This window comes from Antrostomus carolinensis, unplaced genomic scaffold (assembly GCF_000700745.2).
Source record: "Antrostomus carolinensis isolate BGI_N321 unplaced genomic scaffold, ASM70074v2 scaffold7380, whole genome shotgun sequence".
NCBI lineage: Eukaryota > Metazoa > Chordata > Aves > Caprimulgiformes > Caprimulgidae > Antrostomus > Antrostomus carolinensis.
The window spans coordinates 7,934-30,519 of record NW_010290467.1 but is presented as its reverse complement, the minus strand read 5'-3'; the positions used below and the strand labels follow the sequence as shown (position 1 = coordinate 30,519).

The 22,586-nt window shown below is 35.5% G+C and overlaps 1 protein-coding gene across 1 annotated transcript in view; it reads left to right on the top strand.

Moving 5' to 3' along the window:
- Nucleotides 1–360: 360 nt before the first annotated feature.
- LOC104529072 (tyrosine-protein phosphatase non-receptor type 12-like) overlaps nt 361–22,586 on the top strand; it is a gene marked incomplete at both ends in the record, with an annotated part of 25,825 nt that continues 3,599 nt past the window's right edge. The window contains 10 exons of the mRNA XM_029086315.1: nt 361–469; nt 3,883–3,959; nt 5,021–5,116; nt 5,917–5,955; nt 6,763–6,834; nt 9,770–9,829; nt 13,191–13,333; nt 14,814–14,880; nt 15,503–15,580; nt 15,682–15,780. Coding sequence (XP_028942148.1) covers nt 361–469; nt 3,883–3,959; nt 5,021–5,116; nt 5,917–5,955; nt 6,763–6,834; nt 9,770–9,829; nt 13,191–13,333; nt 14,814–14,880; nt 15,503–15,580; nt 15,682–15,780 — 840 coding nt within the window. The remainder of the gene's footprint in view (nt 470–3,882; nt 3,960–5,020; nt 5,117–5,916; nt 5,956–6,762; nt 6,835–9,769; nt 9,830–13,190; nt 13,334–14,813; nt 14,881–15,502; nt 15,581–15,681; nt 15,781–22,586) is intronic.

Here is a 22,586-nt window from a genome sequence, read left to right as displayed (position 1 = left end):
TGTGCTCTTCCTCCAGGTATTCTGAGCAATAACAGATTTTTCTGTTTCTCACAGGTATTCTTAATGCAGTTGTTACTCCCTGAAAGGGCAGTGCATTTCCTAATTAAAATATAGCTGCATTCCCTACTGCTGCTATAATGGCTTTTCCAAAGTTCCATGTCTCATGATGTAAAGAGCTGATTTCAACCTGGTTGTAAACTGCTGCTGAGCTAAAAGTACTGGGTAGTTATATTTTTAAACTTCATAGTGAATATCATAAAAGGAGGGAAGAAGTAGTTTTGACTGATCTCATCAGTGAAGTTAATACCTACTGATGTTTCTGTTATCTTGGGATTTGAAAATGTAAATGTTTTATTTCAGAGGTTAAGAAGATTATCAACAAAATACAGAACAGAGAAGATCTACCCAACAGCCACTGGAGAAAAAGAAGAAAATGTTAAAAAGAATAGATACAAGGATATATTACCATGTAAGTCTGATTTATGTATTAACAGAAGAAAAAGGCAAAAGCTTGTAGTTATGAATGTATTTTGAATTTTACTATTTAGCTATTACTGAAAGGCAATATTAGAGATAACTTCATATTTTTTTTATTTTTGACTTGGAGGGCAAAGTAAGTGAACATATGTATATTTTATTAGGAGAGCTATCACCTAAAGATAAAATAAGTGCTAGGTCCCAAGCCCTATCAAGCTGACATTTTCATTTTAGCTTGGAATAGTCTAGAACTTTACTAGCCTAACTACTGTATTTTTCGTTAGGAACATGTTACTCATTTTAGAAAACAAAGACATGTCAGCATAAACTCTACATGAAATTTTAAGGAACTGTAATGAACCTGGCTTTGTGTCTTTGAAGTAAAATAGATCTTTTTTGCTTGCTTATATCCTGCAAACTGTCAAGAGAACTTTCAGTACTGGATTATCTTTGGCTTGTATTTTGCTAGAGCCTGTTTAATATGTGAACACAGAAAACAAGTTGGAACAGAATTTAAGCTTTAAAACCACCAAAGTGTGGATATAAGAGATCAGTGATCTGTAGTAACTAGGTTGCCTGTTACACGCTCCCTTTGTGTAGCTGATGAGGCTGTGTATTTCAGCAGCATGGACAGCTGACAGTGAGATTAAAGGACAGTCTTCTGACAAATGCCATTTTTCATATCCCAGAAGGTTAGCAACAGATACATTTTACTCTGCCTAGTTATCTCAGAAGTATTTGGAGTTTTATAACCAATTTGAAGTTGAAAATGGTCTTAAGCATCATTAGTTTTCATTTTCACAATGTGTTCTAGTAATAAACTCCAATGAATTACTGTGTGTTTCAGATTGTCATATACCTGTGTGCTCTGTTTTTCTAGTGCTGGAATTTTTACTGTTTATCAGCATTTGGAACAACACTTCCAGGAGTAAACTTTGCCCTAAAGCCAAAAGCCCTAGGTTATTTAACAAGGTGGGCATAGTGCTTGCTGCTGAAAGGAAGGAAAGGCACATGTATTCAAATTTTGTTGGAGAATATGTATATAACATACATCACATGTTGAAGAGTAGTGTGGTACTATGCTCAGCTGCAGCAAAATAGTTAAATATCACTGGGATTTTTGTGTTAGTTTGGGGTTTTTTTTTAATTAGCTGGAAGGAAATGTATTGAATGGATGGAGTGAAAAAGGGAGAAGTTGTTACTGTCATCTTATTAAGAGTTGTTCTACTCTTTCACCTGTGCCAGCATTTTGGTAGATCATGAACAATATAGCAAAATCTTGGTAGCACCTAGACTGAATTGATGAGACACTTAATAGCTAGTGCAGTAGTGAATGGCTGCAGCTGGAGTGCGGTAGACGTGCTTTTCTTACGTCTACATAAAAATAGAACTTAAGTCAGTGGGAACTGAAAGGGTACACAGATCACAGTGGGGGAACGTGAGCAAACCTCGAAGCTGACACTGAGGAAAACTGAATGTATATTTTCAGTTAAAAGGAGAATGTCTTCAAACAAAGTGATGGGAGACCAGCTTGACAGAAATGAAAGCCAGGAGATGTTTTGGAGGAGGAAGGAAGATGATACTTAGCTTATCTTTTATAATTCCAGATAATAATTTTAAAATGTAACTTCATTGGAGATTAGTGCTATATTTATCATAAATTGTTACTCCTACCAGAGGGAACAGTACCTCAATACTAACTCAATACTGGCTTCAGAGTCAAAGTGAACCTGGAACCTGCAGTGGAATTTTTCTTGGAGAATTCTATTCCAGATCTAAAACTCTGAAAGAGCTGAACTGTGGCAGATACAGGCAGGCTGGAAATGTTGACGTTTGGAAACTACTCTAGAATTTTGGATCTACTGTGCTAGGAAGATAGGAGCCCTCCTTAGCCTACCACTTTAATTAATCTGATCCACCATTTTAAAGTAGATTTTAGTATTAAGTCTGTGACACTATTGCATGCTTACAAAGTGTTCTTGCTTTTGCATCATATGTATGAGTGTAATCAGTGTCATATGTTTAAGGGTTTCTCTAGGCTTTTATGTGAGAGTGCATTGTCTTTAGATCTGTGATCTAAATGTCTTGTAATCTACACTTGTGCTTTTTTAGGAAGCATTACATGGTAACACAAACATTTTTTTCATGTTATCAAGACTCTGGCAGAAAATTTCACCATCTTGGAAGCAAGTATCTTGGAAGCTTTTTGAAGAGCTTTCTGTATTTTAGCCTGTACTACTTGTGGGCATAGTTCCCTGTTTTATTACCAGTGATATTCTGACAAAAAAACCCCAACCAACATATTTCGTCTTTTTAAATAAACTCATTCTTTCTATTTTTCGTTTAATTTAGCTCTAATAAAAGTTTTAGCAGCTGTTCTGTGGTTAAGGAATTGACCCTGGGAGCAGAAAATAACAGCAATGGCTCAAGCAGATGCTGTTTCTGCAGATTTCTGTTTCTACTTCCGTTCCCCAGTTCAAAGATATTTTTTTTTTTTTTTAATTTAGATTTCCAACTAAACCTCTATTGTAGAGATACTTTGAATTATTTTATGTGACAGCTAGGGAGTGTTAGTATCAACAAGAGTTGGACGGACTGGTGAACCTGCCAGTCACCTACCCTCCTTTGTAAGAATCATCAAGTTGTTTCTGTATTAAAGATGCACTTGATTTTTTTTTTTTTTTTCAATGCCAAAAAGAATTTCAAGCTGTTTAGTTTATTTTGTCAACAATTATTAAAGGCTGTTTTTAAGACTGCTAAGGATTTTGGTCTCCAAAGATCTGCTGGTTTTATAAGAAGCTTTCTCTGAGATAGTCAATAATGCTCGAGGCAGAAACTTGAAGTGTCAAAACTCCCTAAATGAACGAATCTGCTGCTTCTAGTTTAGAAGTGCCCCAGCAAAGTGCCCAGCCCAGTGTTTGGGGGATAGAAGGCAGTCTGTGCCTGAGCAATAAACCCCAGTGCATGTTCCGTGCTGTAATACTCGGAGTCCTCCCTGGCAGAGACTTTAAGACCTGCCAGCTGCTTTAACTGTGCACTGCTGTTTTATTCTTTCTTCTTTCTGTAGATGTGTCTTTAATTCTGACCATCATGATCTGTGTTAATATTGTGTAATTACAATTTTGATTACTTCCCATCAATTGAATTTTGCCTCTTTGTAATGAATTGCTCTTGGAATTCCAGTAGTTGGTACTCTGTAAACTTGAGCATCAGAAGCACATCTGCTTACCCATAAATTGAATTAACTGACTTGTTCGTGTGACTTATCTTTGGGAAACATTCTTTAATGCTTAATTTCTTCTATGTGTATAATATGTGCTGTATTTATTATATATACTGTTACATATTGATTTACATATGTTGTAATTCTTGTTTTTAAAATAAATAAATAAAATCTTCTTTTAGTTGATCATAGCCGGGTTAAGCTGACCTTGAAAACTCCCCCACAAGATTCAGACTACATCAATGCAAACTTTATTAAGGTGTGTATTACTATCTTAACAGTTCTTAAATTCTCTTTTAAGCTTTTATTTCATATCAGTGCATTTTGAATATTATTGTCTGAGACAAGAATTTAAAGCTCTGAGGGAAGATTTTCTTTTATTATGGCTTGAATAAATTTGCAAACATGATGCCATTTGTAAAGCAATATTTTATATTTTAATATTACTCTAAGTGTAAGTATAATATAAAATACTTAATTTTAAAGTGACAGGCAACAAAATTGAAATTTCATACCACAGGAAAATTCAGATACGATTGTTTTAACAGTTGATGGTGTTAAAAATACCAGATTTTGAGGGGCTGTTTTTTAGGGATCATACATTAGACATTCGACAAGTTGTGTATGTTAATATGCACTTACTGCTGTGCATGGCAGAAGTGTGGCAATGGAATTATATCTAACATTGTTAAAGATAGGCCAGAATTTGGCTAAAAGCCTGTTACACTGTTGTTTCATGTGTAAATATTCAAAGTGTGAATATTTTGGGCTTTCCTTGTAGCCTTATTCTGATGCTGCTTCTATAAAGAAATGGTTATTCAGAAACAAGTGATCCTAGAAATCTCACTTCTTTAATTTAGTTTTGCTTGAAAAGCTGAACGTAAATGTCTTCAAGCTTTATATAAAACAAATTTTAAAATTTTGGATTTTTGAAATGTGTTACTGCTGGGAGGGGGCAACTTAAATCTGTTCAAGGAGATGCTCTTAAGCAGAAAGACTTGCTAATTTTCATCGTTAAATGTTTGAGTAACAAAGAAAATGTAGACTTAAAGGGAATCTTCAGAATCTCAGCATACAGAAACTTAATATTTTCTGTTACAGTCTCTGGCAGCACAGTAGCTGTTATCACCTTGAGCCCCCTTGAAATCACCAGCAAAATTCCTACTAATTTAAATGGGACTCATTTCATATTCACCCTTCCTGTTGTAGTAAAAAAAACCCCAAACCTCTAATTTTACATAATTATAACATAAAGCCTTTTTTATTCAGTGCAGATAAATTTTCTTTATAAACATTAATGGTTCCTTTGTGTAATCCTAGGGAGTACATGGGCCAAAAGCGTATGTTGCTACCCAGGGACCATTAGCAAATACAGTAATAGACTTCTGGAGGATGATATGGGAATACAATGTTGCCGTAAGTACCTGCTTAAAAAACAAAATTGGGTATCACCTTGTTTCATGGCACAATGCTTATGTGTCTTTTGCTTGAGCTGGGTATTGTTACCAGAATTTTGACACTGATTTAGTCCATTTACTTCTCAAATATGGTTTTTGTAGTTTAAATAGCATTCTATATTTAATTAATATTATTTGTTCACTTTAATAATATAAATTCAAAGTAATAATTTTATTGGATGAATATGAAATAATGTAAATTTATGAATAGGTTGGTGCCTGGTTACATCTATCCTGTAGGAGAACTTACAGCTCTGACTTAATGTGGACTGACAAAATCAGATACAGAAGCTGCATGTGAAACAAAAACCATAAAAGTCTACCTTTCTGTTTGTGCTAATTTTGAGTTATTTATTGGTTTGTTTTCTACATCTGTTTAAACAGTTATTGTCAGGAGTTAACTTTTAAGTGCTGTTAGATATGTAAATGGCTATATGTTTTTATGATTAAGTTTAGACTTCACAGTCAGGCTACATAAATAAATAAGCTATTTGTACAGGATTACAGTGAATTCAAATTAAGTAGCCTTAAGATGTTGTATTAGTGTTGTAGATTATATTGTGCAGGATAAAACTTGAGTACTGTTTCAGAATTAAAAGAGCATGCATCTCTGGGTAGGAAAATAGTATTAATTAGCCTCTTCAGTAGTCACCAGTTAAGGAGTATCAGTATCTGCCCAGATAGAAGCAAGCAGTAAAGTGTTGGTGAATTTACTTGATCTAAAACCAGCTAACTTTGAGCATCTATTTTTCTTTTTAGATAATTGTAATGGCCTGTCGAGAATTTGAAATGGGAAGGGTATGTATACTAAATACAAACCTAAATGAGCATTGCCCACGCTGGGCAATATACCAATACCTGTGGAGTTTCATATGCCAAATCATACCTGTAAAAATAATCTGCCAGATTGAATGAGAAAGCCTATCCTTATATTTGTATGCATAGAAAATAGTGAATTTGACTACTTTTCTTTGCTTCATTTATAGTGCTACGTTATTATTTAGGTGTCATCTCAGTGGAATACACACGTTTATATATAAAGAACTGCACCAATGGTCTGTTTCTGGTCATGTCACTATGGAAAAAAATCATGCTCTTTGGGGGATGTAGGCCAGCTATCAAAATCCTGAGTCCTTCTGAATTTCCTGTCAATTGATGCAGCTGCATAAGCAATCTATCTTTTAAATATCTCTGCTATATTCTTATGACCAGAGAAGGAAAAAACAAAATGTGGTCAAGAACTGTGAACTCCAGAATTTCACAAAAACTAAATTAGCTGTCATTGCTTCCGCGTGTATGATGCGTGCTTGCACATACTTAAGCAGTCGTTAAGTTCTTGTCCTAATTTACAAAAAAGTGTCTTTTGGCTGTATTTATTGGTCATCTCGGTTTTTTTGGTTTTGTTTTTCTTTTGGTATCCAAAAGAAAAGACATTTTACTGTCTTAAAAGAAGCCCAGCAAGGCACCAGTAGGCAGATGTTAAGGAAAAGCACCAAATGAGAGAGATTATGGCATTTGAGGTTATCATTTTGTCTGCTCTGCTTCTGTTAATCATCATCTTCCAGTACTACACATGAATTAAATTAGGATTCTTTCCTTTAACAGAAAAAATGTGAACGTTACTGGCCTCTGTATGGAGAAGCAGCTGTAACTTTTGGACCATTTCGTGTTTCTTGTGTAAGTATGAAGCTTTATAAATTAATTTCGAAGAATTTAATGCTTTTGTAACTTAAAATAAAGCTTTTTCAATTGTTTGGTACCAAATTTTACACAACGATTCTCAAAGGAATGGAAATGGAAAACAATGTGTGTGGTTTTTGAATCCTCCACAATTTTTTTCTTTTCTTTTTTTTTTAAGTACATAACCTGTGTACCTTGGTCTTGTGTCTTTTAATGTGTAATTTCTTTAGCTTTACATGATGTCGTTTTGAATGTCTGTACCATACTCAAAAAATCAAATAATATTCATGCTGCAGTTATTTTCCCTGTTATGACTTGTGCATTCTGGATGTGCATGAGAAGTGAAAGTAACACTGGAATAGATTATTTTAAATTACATAAAGTTAATTAGCATGAATAAAGAAAATGAAAACTAAACTTCTATTTTATTTTTTTTTAACTTGTTCCTTTTGGTAACAGATAGAGTCTTATTTTAAAATACTTCCTGTGTTTCTTTTGTTGCTTCTAAAATCAAAACAAAAATGAGTAGCAGATCACCATGAGGTCTGAATCTTTTCCTGGAGAATTCCCAGGGGGTAACTGTCAATTAAGCTATGATTCCAGAAAGATGGAGGAAGTCTGAACGTTTCCATTGCTTGTTGTGTTGGTGTTATCAGGAGTTCTGATCTCTGAGCATAACAAGTAAAGCCTCTTCCAGTTTTGATACTTGCTCATAAATGGTAATGTAAGGATTTCTGGCAGGTTAATAGGCAGGAAGAGGGACTGTGGATATAAATCCCCTACACCAAGCACAGCAGGGAATTGAAAGTAATCATTCTTTTGGCACCTGTCATCTCAGCATCACACAAGAGTATATCCCAAATGGTTTTTACAATCATCTTTCCTTGGCAGAGAAAGCTGGGCAGCAAAAGAAGTCATGGTGCAATTACCACTTCACAAAAGGGGACCGCTTGCATTGCAGAAATTCACCTAATTGATTGTGAGGTTTTCAGGGTATGAGTGAGGATACAGCGTGTGGGAGCATAGCCACCAACATCAGTGTGATCAGAGCTTCTTAGCTGCGTGTGGGATTGTACCTGGTTGCCTTTGTACACACTTGTTTATGTATCTTTATTCCTGCCTGCTTTAAACACACTTGTAGCCTCTTTGTCCAGCTTCTAGCTCTTGGAGTTGTGATCACATAGCCTTCATTTCTAGATGACACCAAGGGCCATCCAGCCTATCGAACTGTGTTCTAATTACTAATTAGACTAATTACTTAAGGGAAGAGAATAGGAAATAGGCTGTGTATAGGATGATCTTTCTCCTTTTACTTGTTAGCTTCTAGTGGTGGTCTAGCAGGATTTCCTTAATTGGATGTTGCCCCTGGATTATCAATATTTTTATAATGCAGTGATGAATTTGACAAATTTATTTGGTTTGGTTTTGTTTTGGGTTTTTTTTTTGTTTGTTTTGTTGTTGTTGCTTACTGTCTCTGACATTCACATCATTGTGGTGTTGGAAGAGGACACTTCCTTTTGTCTTTATTTTTAATCTTGCCACCTGGTAGTTTAATCAGGTTCTATTACATTCTATTAGTTCCTATGAGGATATGAAAGAAAGCTGTCATTAAAGTGCTGAGTATAAACATTGTCAGTATAAATGATCTAACTGTGAACTCTTTACACTGGATTTCATGATTGACCTTACCTATTTGCTTCTAAAATAATGGAACTGATACATTCCAAATTGATCTCAAAACTGGTTTTTTGTCTTCCCCTTAACTCAAAATTACATGGATTTGGAGAGAAATTGCTGCTATTTTCTATTAAGGTGTTCAGAAAGAGCTAGCATGCCAGTTTATTGAGCTGTTCTTAATCCTACTTTGACATAGTCTACCAAGGATTAAGTACACTTCAAGTTCATGTTGCCAGGAAAGCTTTTACTTTAGAAATTTTAGTCTATATAGATTTTAAATAGCCTTTTCCTACCTTAAATTGATTTTAAAATTGGCTTGTGAGTTTGTAATCTTTTTTTGCACTGTACCTAGTGGGTGATGGTCACATACCTGGCAAGTATTTGTGAGAAGGGATTGTGTGTACATTGTAATGGACTTCTCAGCTGAGAATGTGTTCCCTTGGGGTACAATGGTATATACAGGTTCCATAGTGTGTAGCTAGCAGCAATCTCCTTTGAACTTGCAAGGTGCTGCAAATGCTTTCTTGCTGGAAGATGATAAATTCCCAGTAGCAGATAGGAACCCATTAAAGTATATATGCAGTCTCCTAAATTCACTGTGAGAAGCTGTAATGCTCAGCTCTTAAAGGCAACTTCAAATTGTGATATTACTGATATTTTAAGTACGGTAATATTGTTTGATGTCTACAGTATAAACTTTCCTTGATGTTCCAAAAGCAGATTTGAAGATTCTAGGAGCCTAGAAGCTATGTTTTTTTGGCCACAGCCAAGATAATTAAATTGATCCATTCTGATGCACCCATAGTTGAAAATAATAGAAGGGGAAAAAATGAAAGGAGCTGTCACAGGGTAGAGTGATAAGAGGCTGCAGTTTATACAGAAGCATTTTAAAGGGTGGCTGTGGGAGGCAATCTCTAAATTATATGTATGGAGAAATAAAGCAAAAGTACTTTGAAATACTCTTACAAGGTTTTTGGATGGTTTCAGGAGCAGGCTAAACACTGATTTGAAAATTCACATTTTTATTTTAAGTAAAATAACATCTTTCACAGGTATCTTGTGCAGCAAGCTAAGTTGCTGCTGTTTTAAAATCAATGTTTTGATTGCACATCTGGTGAAATTGTTGATACAAAACCAGTAAATTAAAAAAGACACCTGAGTTTAAAGTTTGGATTTTTAGTTATATCCAGTATGCTGCATTTTGGGTTTGGGTTTTTTTTTCTTTTCCCCACTTCATTACTGTTTTCCATTTTAGGAAGCTGAGCAAGCAAGAACAGATTACTTCATTAGAACGTTGTTACTTGAATTTCAAAATGTAAGTATATGATCACTTCTGGTTTCAATTCTAATGGTTGCTCAAAGGTCTCTAAAATGATATAGTGGAGGAAACTCATGAAAATATCTTCACGTTTTTAGGTGCTGACTCTGTCTGTAAATCACCAAGTTCAGAAGTGATGTTAAAAGCTTAGTATGTAAGAAAAGAGTAGTGAAACTCTCTACTTGTCTGTTGTGCCTCTTGGTTAGCCAGAGGTGTGTGATGGTCTTCAATAGCATGTATTAACAACTAGAAAGCTTCTGTCACCCTAGGAGAATTTCACTGCTTACTCCCACTGAAAATATGATGACAAACTGAATCAAACTTGTCAAAAAAACTTGTTTCCTCTAGTTTGCTTCTTTTTGGGTAAAGTATGTGTACTTGTTAGAATTTGCCCTATACTTTCATTTATTGCCAAGAGGGTTTTTCAATGTTAAAAGATATTTTTGATGCCCGTTCATATACTTGTATCGCCTAATAAAAATAAAGCAAGAACAGCAACAACTTAGTGATTTATTTTTTCCCCAAAGTTTCTCACTTTAGCTTGTAGAAAGTTTTGTTTGGTTTGTTTTTTTTTTTTTTTTAATTGTAATAGATATGAAAAATGTAGAATGTTCTCGATTAAATTGAGTTGTGTTCTCTTTTTGCTTGGAGAACTTAGCTTGGGGCAGTTGTATGTAATATATTCAAGAGTCAAGATAAAAATACACTGTTAATAGTGAGCTCAAGAGTTTTTGGAATTCTTGAAAATTCTTTATGGAAGAAATGGAGATTATTAATCTTAGTGAAAACTTATGACACTTAGTAGTAGTAAAAACTTATGTAGTAAAACATGAGACCTACTTCATAAACTGAGTATTATGTTAATTGTGAAAATTGTCATGTTTCCAGTGAAATAAAAGTTCTTGCATTCTTATATAAGTGTTAGGAATGAATAATTTAAGGCTTTCCTGCAAATTTATACTGAACTGTCAGATTTGAGGTGACTGTTTTTCTGAAAAGCAACTGTCACTAAATAAAAACAAGTGTAGAGCTGTTCTGCAAAAACATGAAGGTTGACAGTTTATTTTACAGAATACCTGTAATTTTAGTTGTCATCCTGTGTTAATAAATGATTTATTACAGGTTAGTCTCACCTATGGTTATGTTTTCTTTAGCAATGCTTTGTTCCATTTCAACAACTGATATCACGATAGTTATGAAAACTGTTTAATCAAGAGGAGGATAGTCTCGGGGGGGTAATTTTTGTCAGCAGTAACTTGCTAGGTGCTTGCAGTGGGATGCACAAACTTAATCAGTTCATTTCCGTTAGTGTGTCCTCGATGTTTATAACTGACTGTACTATGAAACTTTTTAGATAGCAGAAATTGACTGCATAACAACTGTGGGGTTTGCAGCATTTTTTTAAGTGATGCATTTAAAAACAGAACTTAAAAGATATCAAAACCCCCAAAACAGAACCTAATTACTCTTAATACCTGAATATCATGAGAATTGGTTACTTCAGAAACTGCAGCTAATTTATATTTTGCTTGCACATACTATATATGCAAATCATGTGTAGCTACTTGACTTCCATGAGTTCTGTTCCAGGTGATTTTTACAGGATGCCTGTGTACTACATAAAGACCAAGCAGTAACTAAAAGCTATGGTTTGTGCTATGCTTTTGATCTTGGCAAAGAGCCTAAAGTTTACATTCCTTTAAGGAGTAATGCAACTGAAAGGATTAACAAAATCTGTTGATACTTCATCTATGCATCCAATAAAGTGATCTTTCTTCAGACTTAGTTAGCAAATTTGCTTCTGGATTTCTGTGAGCACACATTTTGGTCATGAATTACAAACTTTTCATCTTTGAATATTTCTTAGTGTAGCCTTGAACTGGGAAGGAAAATATGTATTTGTGATAATACCCTTTTAAGTTCATAATAATATGATTTTAGATGTAGTAATATCCTTCCAAGTTAATTTTCTGATTTTCTAGAATAATGGAAAACTTTGTCATTTCTGTAAAATTTTCAATAGAGTATTGTCCTGGTTTTGCTGCACCACAAGTATCATAAAAAATAGTATGCAAAAGAATTTACAATTCATACAAATATACAAAGTTGTTCTAGTTTCTAGGAGGAAAACCAGTTTGACTGAAACTTGAAGGTTATTTTAAGCTAAACTACCAGATTCTTTCTTAAAATGTGGCAGTAAAAAAAACAGTTATGAGAATTCCTTTTCATTTTTAATTTCCATATAAAAAGCATAAATTCAGATTTTTTTTTTTCTGACAGATCTGCTAATCAGTTCTTTTGTCTCTTTAAATGTAATTAAATTGTTGGGACCTTAATAGGCAGCTGCAAATTTTCTTCCTCCTTACTGATGACGTTGGTTTTTACATAATCAGTTGAATTTTTAGAACTTCTTTTCTTAGGCTGGATTTTCTTTTGTTTTTGCTAGCTACAGGGCTTCCACAGGTCTGGCAGAAGTAAAGCATCGAAAGTAGTTGGTTCAGTTGGAAGACGATATACATTTCCATGCTCAAGAGGCCCACTATCTTACTTCTCAAATAACTAAGCAGAAGGTAGCACAGGTCTTAAAACTTGTAACCTGCAACGTTGATCAAAAAATGCACACACCTCTCTAGTACATTACTTTGAAAGTATACTATAATCCAGAGCTGTGACAACAGCATGGAAAGGTGCAGTAGGTGTGGATGGTTTGGATACTGATGAGAAAGAGGATTTGGTCTTTCAGGGATTCGAGGAGCTGAGTAACTAGGGTGTTCTAAAGCCTGCTTCTTACTTTGTCTTTAGTACTATTGTAACACGAGCTAACTAGAATAAAAGTGTGCCTATTGTTGTTGCAAGTGTGACCTATATTTAGATATGGCTTGAAATATTTCTCTTATTTTCTTAATTTCCCTTTGCATATGCACACATATGCACATGCACAGTTTATTCTGTAATGTGACAAAACATGCACCACCTCCATTTTTTTTCCAATGTAAGTTACTGGAGTATGATTGGAAAAAGAACCTTTCTTTCTCCCTTTCAAAGTTTAAGAACGTAAGGGCAGAGAATCTTGTCACACAGTGCAATGTTGTGGGACCTTTAACCCATACATTATAGAGAGGGGCTTCTGTGAACTGTCCATAGGGCTTGCTCCTATGCATTAGCAGCACTCAAAATATAACTTCAGAATTTCCCTTTTGTTTTTCTAAGTGGTATAAGCTCTAGGGTTTTTTTAATACTGTAAATGGCTTTACTTGTCTGTGCTTAATCATGCAAAAAGTGAAGGTTCATAGAACTAATTATTTCATACAAACTCCATATATTATCGTTAACACCTTTCTTCTTCCCTCTCCCTTAGGAGACTCGTAGTGTCTATCAGTTTCATTATGTTAACTGGCCTGATCATGATGTCCCTTCATCTTTTGATTCTATTCTGGACATGATCAGCTTGATGAGAGAATACCAGGAACATGAAGATGTACCAATTTGCATACACTGCAGGTATCAAATATATTTATTTTTTAACTTTATGTATATTTTAATTTTTTCAAAGTCTAGACTTTTGTTATGAGATGCACTAGTTTGATTCTAAATCAAAATTTATTTATTTTAGTTTTCAAAATCGGAATACTTCCTCATGTCAAAACTTGGCTCAAAATCGTACAGCCTTCATTGTCTTAAAACTCATGCCACAGTGACATTATGCTTCTCTTTCAGTTTAAGACAGAATACCAATCATAAAAGAATTAGTCATTGAAAGGGAAACTGTTTTGTTTTTCCTTAAGATGTTTAAATTCTCATTAAGACAAAACAGATTTTGAAGATCATTGCAAATCAGATATGGGAGCAAAGGCTCCATTCTCAGTAGGAGACACTGCATACCAGGTGCATCACTACCTAAGAACTTTTCTCTCTCTCTTCGAATGGGACAAAAAAGATCTCTAACCAGCAGGCTGTAGTTTCTGGTTGGTAAGTCTTTGCATCTGAGCAGCAGTTTCATCTTTAACATGAAATTTGGCTAACAGAAGGACTGTTGAAACTAAACTGCCGTGAAAGTGTTTTGGTGAATTGACAGTTTGACACTTTCTCTGGGAAGCTCTTGCCTATGATATTTGATAGTTTTTAAAGCAAGAAAAATTAATGTATTATATGTCAGAAAAACTGAATTTCGATTCATAAGCCAGGAAATGTTCAATCGTTAGGGCTTATTAACTCTTTAGAGATTAGTTATTCTCTTAAAGTGTTCAGAAATCTACTGTCTTTAGCTGCATTCTTTTTTAACTTGTCACTCAAAGTAGTTAAGGTCTAAAACCATAAAATACTTAGCACTGAAATCCCTTTCACTTTGTCCTTTTTCTCTTGAATGTCAATACAGTTATGAAGGTTGGTTCTTTACAACAGTATAATTCTAACATAATAAATATGCATATCTTATAACTCTTTATGTGTAAAATAGAGAAATTCATATTATTAGGAAGAATAAATGTGATAGTTCACTGTCATTTTTTATAACTTGCAGATTTAAGTTTTTTAGATAAAAAGAAGAAAATACAGATATGATACTAAATCAGGAAAATGTGGGAAGAGTTTAAACATATTCTGTTTTACCCTTTAACATATCTATCATTAAACCTGGACAAAATCCCTGCTGTTGCAGCAGTAGTAACTAGGAATAGTGTGAGGAAAGAGGCAATAAAAATATCAGCATTGAAGCATCTTTCACGATTGCAGTTCCAATTGGCTGTGAAAGACTTGCATTAAAAACTTCAGTGCTCCATTTTGCACTGCTGGTTTTTATTATTATTTTTAAGACACTGTAGTGTCAGGTTGAATGAGCTTAAAATGATAGTTGGGGGATTTTGATTTTTTTGTTTGTTTGTTTTTTTTTTCCCCCCACATGGACTCTGGAAATATAAAGCTCATACTGTGTTCTAAACAAATTAAAATAATTTTTAATACACCTAACTGTTTATGTTCATAGTGCAGGGTGTGGAAGAACAGGAGCCATCTGTGCCATAGATTATACGTGGAATTTGCTTAAAGCTGGGGTAAGGAATCTTAAAAGAAGAAATTTGTGCCATTCCATCATTTCGTAACTGATTGAGTTCACAAATGTTCTAAAATAGTGAAATGTTTAAGATATTTCGGAACTCTTTTGACGGGTTGGATGTTTAGTTTAATTGCATTCATGCTTTAGTAAGAACTTACTTTGACAGCAAGTTTTTATCTAAAAAAAGTCACTGTAAAATCCTAAATATTTTTAAAAATATATTTCAATATAAAGTGATTTTGAACTCAGCTTCTTCAGTGTCTCTGCTTAATCTTGCAGCTCCTAAAGCCTGATATTTCAAATACACAAGGATAACTTCCTTCTGGGGTTTTTAGGTTATGAAGCATCATTAATGTTGCAGTGTAATATTAATGCTTTCATTGCATCTCATTTTCAGAATACTTGAAATGCTCTCATCTGGTCTAAATCAAATGTTTAAATCCAGTTTTGGAGAGGAATTGCTTTTTAAAACAAAAAAAAAAAAAATTGAACGGCTGCAATATTGAGAGAACAGAATGGCTTTACCTACACAAGTTAAACGTACTTTTGGATTTCTAACAGCTTTTGTATTGCTGATCTGACAGTTGTGTCAATGTAATTGACTTCCTTCTATATTTCAGAAAATACCTGAAGAATTCAATGTATTTAATTTAATACAGGAAATGAGGACACAAAGGCATTCTGCAGTCCAGACAAAGGTATAGTTTGGTTTTTAAAATTAATCTTTATCATATGATAATATACAACCATTCTTTGTAAAGATCTCGTGCACTAATTTTATTCTGGTACCCTACTACAGGAGCAGTATGAACTTGTCCATCGAGCCATAGCACAACTGTTTGAAAAGCAACTGCAAAAATACGAAAGTTGTGCAGACTGGAAGATTGCGGACGGAGTGGTACGTGTCTCTCCCATATGAGTTTCAATCAGTTATAGCTCTTAGCTTCTGATCAGGATTTTCCTGAGAAGTATAAGGATGTTAAAGCATGTACAGAATTGTTTGGTCTACAAGTGATTTTTGCTGAGTAGGGACAGCTAGCCTGTACTCAGCTTACGCTGAGGAGTTGGTTGTAGAAGTTGTCAGATGTTTAAAGGAATATTTATCACGTATACCAAAGGCAATCGCAATGGGGGAAGCAATAGAAAGGATTCTAGTATGGATGAAATGCAGGACTCTTACTCAATATTAAATTGCAATATGTGCCCTTACCTTGGTGAGGTGGTAGTAGTTGAGTGCTGATCTGTTGCTTTGGTTGGCAGTACTTACCCCAATTCTGATGTATTGTCAGCAAATGACATTTTGGCTAAGCCTGACCTTCTGCAAATTACTTGTTAAACGGTATCATAAAGAGCAAGTTAAAAATAAAACTCCAGCCTACGTGTACGTATATTTATATATTTTAAAAATACATAAATACACATGTGTATGTGTATATAGATGAATTCTATCTGATCTATGTCTAGGTTAAAACCTTGTTTTCTATTCATCCCCAATTTTAAACCAGTAGATAAGCATTGACCCGACTCTTCAACTGCGACTTGGATATTACATGCTGTTGCACGCTGCCTCAGTCCTGGCCCAACGCAGCCTCAGCAGGACTGGCAATGAATGATCTTATTAAGTTCCCATATTGTGTTGAATTACTGTTTGCAGTGGAACAGATTGGGGGAAAGAAAAATAACTTAAAAATGCCTTTGTCAGGAAGCTTCACACTCTACCCTTTTTAAAAAGGGAAGAAAAAAAACTTGGAAAAATAATATTCTTAATTGGTAATCACAGTATTTGAGGATTTTTCTGTCTGTCTTTCCTTCCACTTTAAATTTCATGCCCCCTAGGTTTTTTCCCTTTTTTTTTATGTTTGGGTATGTTTTCTTGGCTAGTACTGGGCAGTATGTGAAAAATGGCTTTTTAGATCAATATATTCTTTTCAGTCCAGAATGAGTACCCCCCTTTATCCTTGGATTGTGTTTTGTTTATTCAGTAATTTTATCTGTCCCTTCAGTACCTAATTGTTGTAGGCTCTATAGCTCTCTAGAGGGAGTATGAGTAGTATCTTCAGGACTCTTTGAAATACCTGGAAGCAATTCTTAATCTGTCTTTATTAATAACCATCCCTTTAATTTTAGAAGTTGTGCTTTCTAGGAAGTCTGAAATATTTTTCTTTCTTGGAAAAAAAAAACATATATCCTTCTGTTAACTCATAAGAACTTATATGTATATATATGCAATAGTTCTGAGGTCTTTAGTCATGGTACGAAGCCTGATGGACTAAATTCAATATGGATAGGGAAGGCTGTTTTAGTTTGTTATAGGTTTGATATTCAGCCTAGCTGATCTGTGAATTTTTGTTTTATTTCTGAGAAATGAGCATGATAACGCTTAGAATGTGCAGACTTATTAGCTTTGTACAGAAGTGATTCCTAATTACTTGAGTTTTGGTCATTAAATAATAGGCAGATGAGTCTACTGTATCTTCTGGTTATTGGACTTTGATCTGACCTGTGTCTACCCTCTTACATAGAACCAAAAATGTCTCTTATTATTTACATGTATTCCAGACCATCTGAATGAGGAGGTCACACAGTATGCTGATACTATGCCTGTAACAAAGGCAGGTGCGGTCTGTAGCACATCTTATGAGATTTGACTGATTGAGTAATAAAGCAAGAGCAAATAGATTATGGATAGGTGATGTGCATGGGGGTGAGACAGGGAGAAATCCCAACTCTGAGTGTGAGTTTTGAGTTTTGCTTGGATGTGATCTTGGTTATAATCAAGAAGTTGTAAAGGAAATTGAATTTTAGCAATTATTTGGAAACTGCTAAGAGCAGAGAATGTAATGTCATGATACAGGTACCTTGCAACTTGAATACTGTCTGCAGGTCTGGTCTGCTAATGTCAAAAGTATATTACAGAATTCAAACCTTAACGATTTGAACAAGGATCAAAGGTGTCAAAACACTCCATCTAAAGAACAACCAGGTTGAGCTGGAAAAGAAATGGCTGAAGCTGGATATGAGAGAGGCTAAGTAACAGTGAAAAGCTGATTTCTATTAACCTTTTCTAAAGGGCATCAATGAGACATGGCAGACTTAATACATAGTTGTTCATGCAACATGAAACTGCAGAGCTCCTTGCAGCTGAAAGGCTGGAGCTTTGAGGTTCGTATCTCATCATCTTGGAGTCTCCTTCTGTGAATTTGCCCATCCTCTGACCTCTGAAATGCAGAGTTCAAAACTGTTGGAGAACATCCTAGGGAAGGATCCCTGCCTGCCTGCTCTGTCCTTATTCTCCCCTGTAAGTTTTGTGTTGGTCACTACTGGAAACAGGGCAAAATGAATCTTTCAGTCTGACTAGGTACAGCCTCTTTTGCATTTGATACATTTTTTTTTTTTTTGCATTTTGCAAATGATACTTCTTCATATTGTAGCTTGAACTTTTCTGCAGGAGTGTTGAGGAAAAAAGTCCCATAGTTAAAGAGTTCCCATATCTAAAAAATTTGGTGCTTAAAACCAAATTTTCTACTATTCATTTGTTTGTTAGGAAATTTGCCTTCAAGGAATTAACTGGTGTAGGCTTACTTCTGTTTTGGTTTTATAAGGTAGTTTTCTACCTCACATATCTGGTTAAATATCTGTTTGTGGCTTTAACTTGATTCTCAAAACTTTGAGGTTTACTTGAGACAGTGTTTTTGCTATTCTGAAAAAGCTCCTTTTTTTCCTCCAAGGGTGTTATGTTGTCTATAACAAATGGTTTTCCCCAGAAATGTTCTAGTTAGTTTTTTAACTAAGGTACATCCCTGAGTATTTGTTTGGTTTTTAGAAGGAAATACACTCTGATGCAGAAAGTTTTCAAATAACTTTATTAAATATAATGTAATATCATGAAGTTCCTTCCCAGGTCTTAATCTGACTGCAGATGCTACAGCAACTGTGGAATCATGTACATGTGAAGGGTTGTATGTATGTTCAGTGGAAACAGTTGCAAATAAGATAATGTGCCTATTTTGGCTATATTACTGTTGGTTATATAGGAGATACTACTGGACTGAAGAGGAAATCTTTCATCTGTCAATTATTATATTTTGATAGTACTCTGAAGAGTTGGAGTACTCTGTAGGGCTGGTTTCAAGGTTTTATTGTCCAATTGCTTTTCCTGTTTCAGGCAGTGTTTGAAATGAATTGAGTTACCTAAGCTTTGTAAGCACTGTTTGCCAGTAACACCACGGTTAAAAGCTAATCTGATTGGCAGCGAGGAAGGGAAGTAGCTCAGACACAATCCTGAACGTGTGTTCCTGTGAACTTGCCAACTTTGCCCCACTGGAAACAACACTGTAAAAAGTCAACAAAAAAACACATGCAGCATTTGGAAATGGACCTATAATAGGGTTAGAATTTCTATTAAAATTTGATAGAAGGATTCAAAACCATGTAGAAAAGGCACATGTAGTACTTGTATACTCTGACTGTACAGTTACACACATTGGGAATTTACTATGAATGTGCTTAAATACTAAGTATGTAAGTGAAATTATATGAAGAAAAGCTCTCTCCAGGTACCAGGTAGAGTACTTTAAACAGTCCCAATACTAGCCAAATTTCAGGGCAAAGATAAAATTGCTACTCAGAAGCAAATTTTTTTCCTGATAAGAAAAGAATTGGGTGCTAAATTTCCTAATTAGAATTATTTTTCTACACCCTCCTCCCCCTGTAGTAGGACTCAAATAATCAAACAATTAAACTGGAACTGAGTCTTGAACTCAAACCCCTTCCTACTGGAACTCTTGTTGTCTTGTTGTCATGTATTTGAAGTCTAACTGCATGCTCTCACCATCACTGGTTTTTTTAGTACTGCTGTGAAAATATTACACTTGGTTTTGTGTTTGGGGGCTTTGAAACATATGTAAGCTGATTAGTCTTGATTATCTGATATCAGTCAGATTTGTATCAGTAGAATATTTTGTGAGTTACTTGAGAGGCATCTCCATGATCTGATGTGAACCATGGCTGTTTTGGAAGGTCTGAGTCAGGTGGAATTCTGTCAGGCTGGATGTTCTGTGGGTAGGAAAAGGAAAATAGATTAAAAGATGCAAGACAAAGTTTGCTTTCTCTTCAAAAATATTTGTTGTTGAATTTTGTCTCTTGACAGTAACAAGCATGTCACAGTACTGCAAGTCCTTTTTTATCCTTTTTCACTAAAGAAGCTTGTATTAATAAGCACTTTCTCCAAAATATGGCATTGCTAGTACTCTCAAGTATCTCTTGTATTTCTTCCTGTAAAAGTGACAGAATTCTATTGCTGTGGTTGATTGCACTTTTAGAGTGGAGAAATCAGCTTCTATAAGAAGAATGGTGATATTCAAAACATCAGTGGTTTGGAAACTCTTAAGTGAAAAGAGTGAGATCAAATTCTCTTTGCTGTTTTGCAGCTTGGAAGGAGATTTTTGGCCATTGGAACATTCTAAAAAATCATATATGTCTTCAGAGACATTTATCTTATTGTCTATGCTTGGAAAGTTTTCTTTAATCTGAGTCATTTGAGTGTACCATTTCAATCTGAAATATTTCTCTTTTTATCTACTGATGCTTTGTGGTTCCCATGCTGCTTTATGATAAGGGTGAAAGGAATGCCTCAATCCCTTTTAAGGGAAACCACGCGATTGCTTCTGGAAGAGTCTTTGCAGTAAATTTGCTAGTACTTTACTGGTACAGAAAGCTTCTGAATGACATTAAATGTTTCCAGTGTGAGTTCCAAAAGAAAATTATGCATTGCAGTTGCTGGGCAAAAGGTTTTGAATTGCAGACAATGCCAGTGAAATCTCAGTGAAAAACTGTGATCCTGTATTTGCTCAAAGTTTAGTCACAGCTCTGTTTGGTGGCTCGGCTGTTGGGGGAAGTATGTGGGTAAAAGACCCACCTTTGGGAGATGATAACACAATTTAGGTCACCTTAGGAAGTTGAATTCAGGCACTCCATCTGCCATGAGAATTCCTTGTTCCTCTGCATTGCCCCAGGAACATGAGTAATTGTACTATATTACTGTAGACTAGATGTCATCTGTACTTCTAAGGATTTGACTTTATGGTCTTTTGATTTGTTAACGTAGTCTTTCATAGATAGATATACACGTTTCATACATATATGTGTATAATTTAACAGAATACCTAGAAATTCTGAACTATGAGCATTTTCACTTGATCTGAGTAGCTGCTCCCTCAAATCAACGAGGACATTGGGATTCCTGAGCTGTTCAGCAGTTCATGTGTATAGAGGCAAAGGCTGGGGAAAGCTCCTATTCTTTTGCTTACCCACATACTATTAATACTTCTGTTTTCTTTCAGTGAGAAGCCCACCACAACAGGGATAGGTATCTTTTTTTAAGAAAGTAGAGCATTGCACTGAACATTAATTAACTGAATTGTACATTTCTTAATCCATTAAAAAAAAAAAATTGTATGTGATGGCCCTTATGAACAATGTATGTTGTCCTGGCTTTTTTGAAGCTGATGCTTCTTAAAATTGTATTCTGCCCGAGAATGAAACATCTGTCTAGAGAAGCAAGAGAGTACTGACTGATGCCACTAAGCTGAGATTAGGAAGGCTTTTTCCAAATACTGCCATCTGCTCTTCTCAATGGATAAAGTCATCCCTGTGAGATACTCTACATTCACTTTTACAATAGAGCTTCCTCTATTCTGCTCCATGCTGGTTGTTCTGTGTTTACCGATTCAACTTATTTTGATATATGACAGAAGGTGAAATTTGTGAGTTAGTGTCACTTAAGGTTGCTCAAAATACCAATTGTTCCCTATATCTCATGACACAGAACTGAGAACAATTAACAAACTTACTCAGAGTTCAGCAAGCATTATTTCTCCAGTAATAACAGCATGATTACCTCAGAATGCTGCAGCAGCATAAAGTTGATACAAGCACTATTTTCTTTCCTGCCTGGGTTAGTACATTTGGTTACATAAACTTTTGTCATCTTCAACCTTTGAAGTAAAAAACCTTTGCTTACTGGGGAATGTGTTGTCTAAAAGTAAATGAAGCCTTCACAGAAACATCAGTCCATTGAGCTAATTAAGGAAAGTAGTGAAGTCCTTTTTTGGTGACAATAATTCCTGTAATATCCTTGCTCCTGATTTTCCCCAGGGGTCGGTACTGGGTCCAGTGTTGCTTAACATCTTGATCAGTGACCTGGATGTAGGAATAGAGTCCTTCCTCAGCAAGTTTGCTGATGATCTGAAGTTGGGAGGAGTGGCTGACACACCAGAAGGCTGTGCTGCCATCCAGTGAGACCTGGACAGGCTGGAGAGTTGGGCGGAAAGGAACTTGACAATGTTCAACAACAGCAAGTGCAGAGTCCTTCGCCTGGGGAGGAATAACCACATGCACCAGTACAGGTTAAGGGCTGACCTGCTGGAGAGGAGCTCTGAGGAAAAGGACCTGGGTGTGCTGGTGGACAACAGGCTGGCCATGACCCAGCACTGTGTCCTCGTGGCCAGGAAGGCCAACAGTAACCTGGGGTGCTTTAAAAAGAGTGTGGCCAGCAGGTCGAGGGAGGTTCTCCTCCCCCTCTACTCTGCCCTGATGAGGCCACATCTGGAATATTGTGTCCAGTTCTGGGATCCCCAGTTCAAGAAAGACAGGGATCTTCTGGAGAGAGTCCAGCGGAGGCCACAAAGATGGTGGGGGACCCGG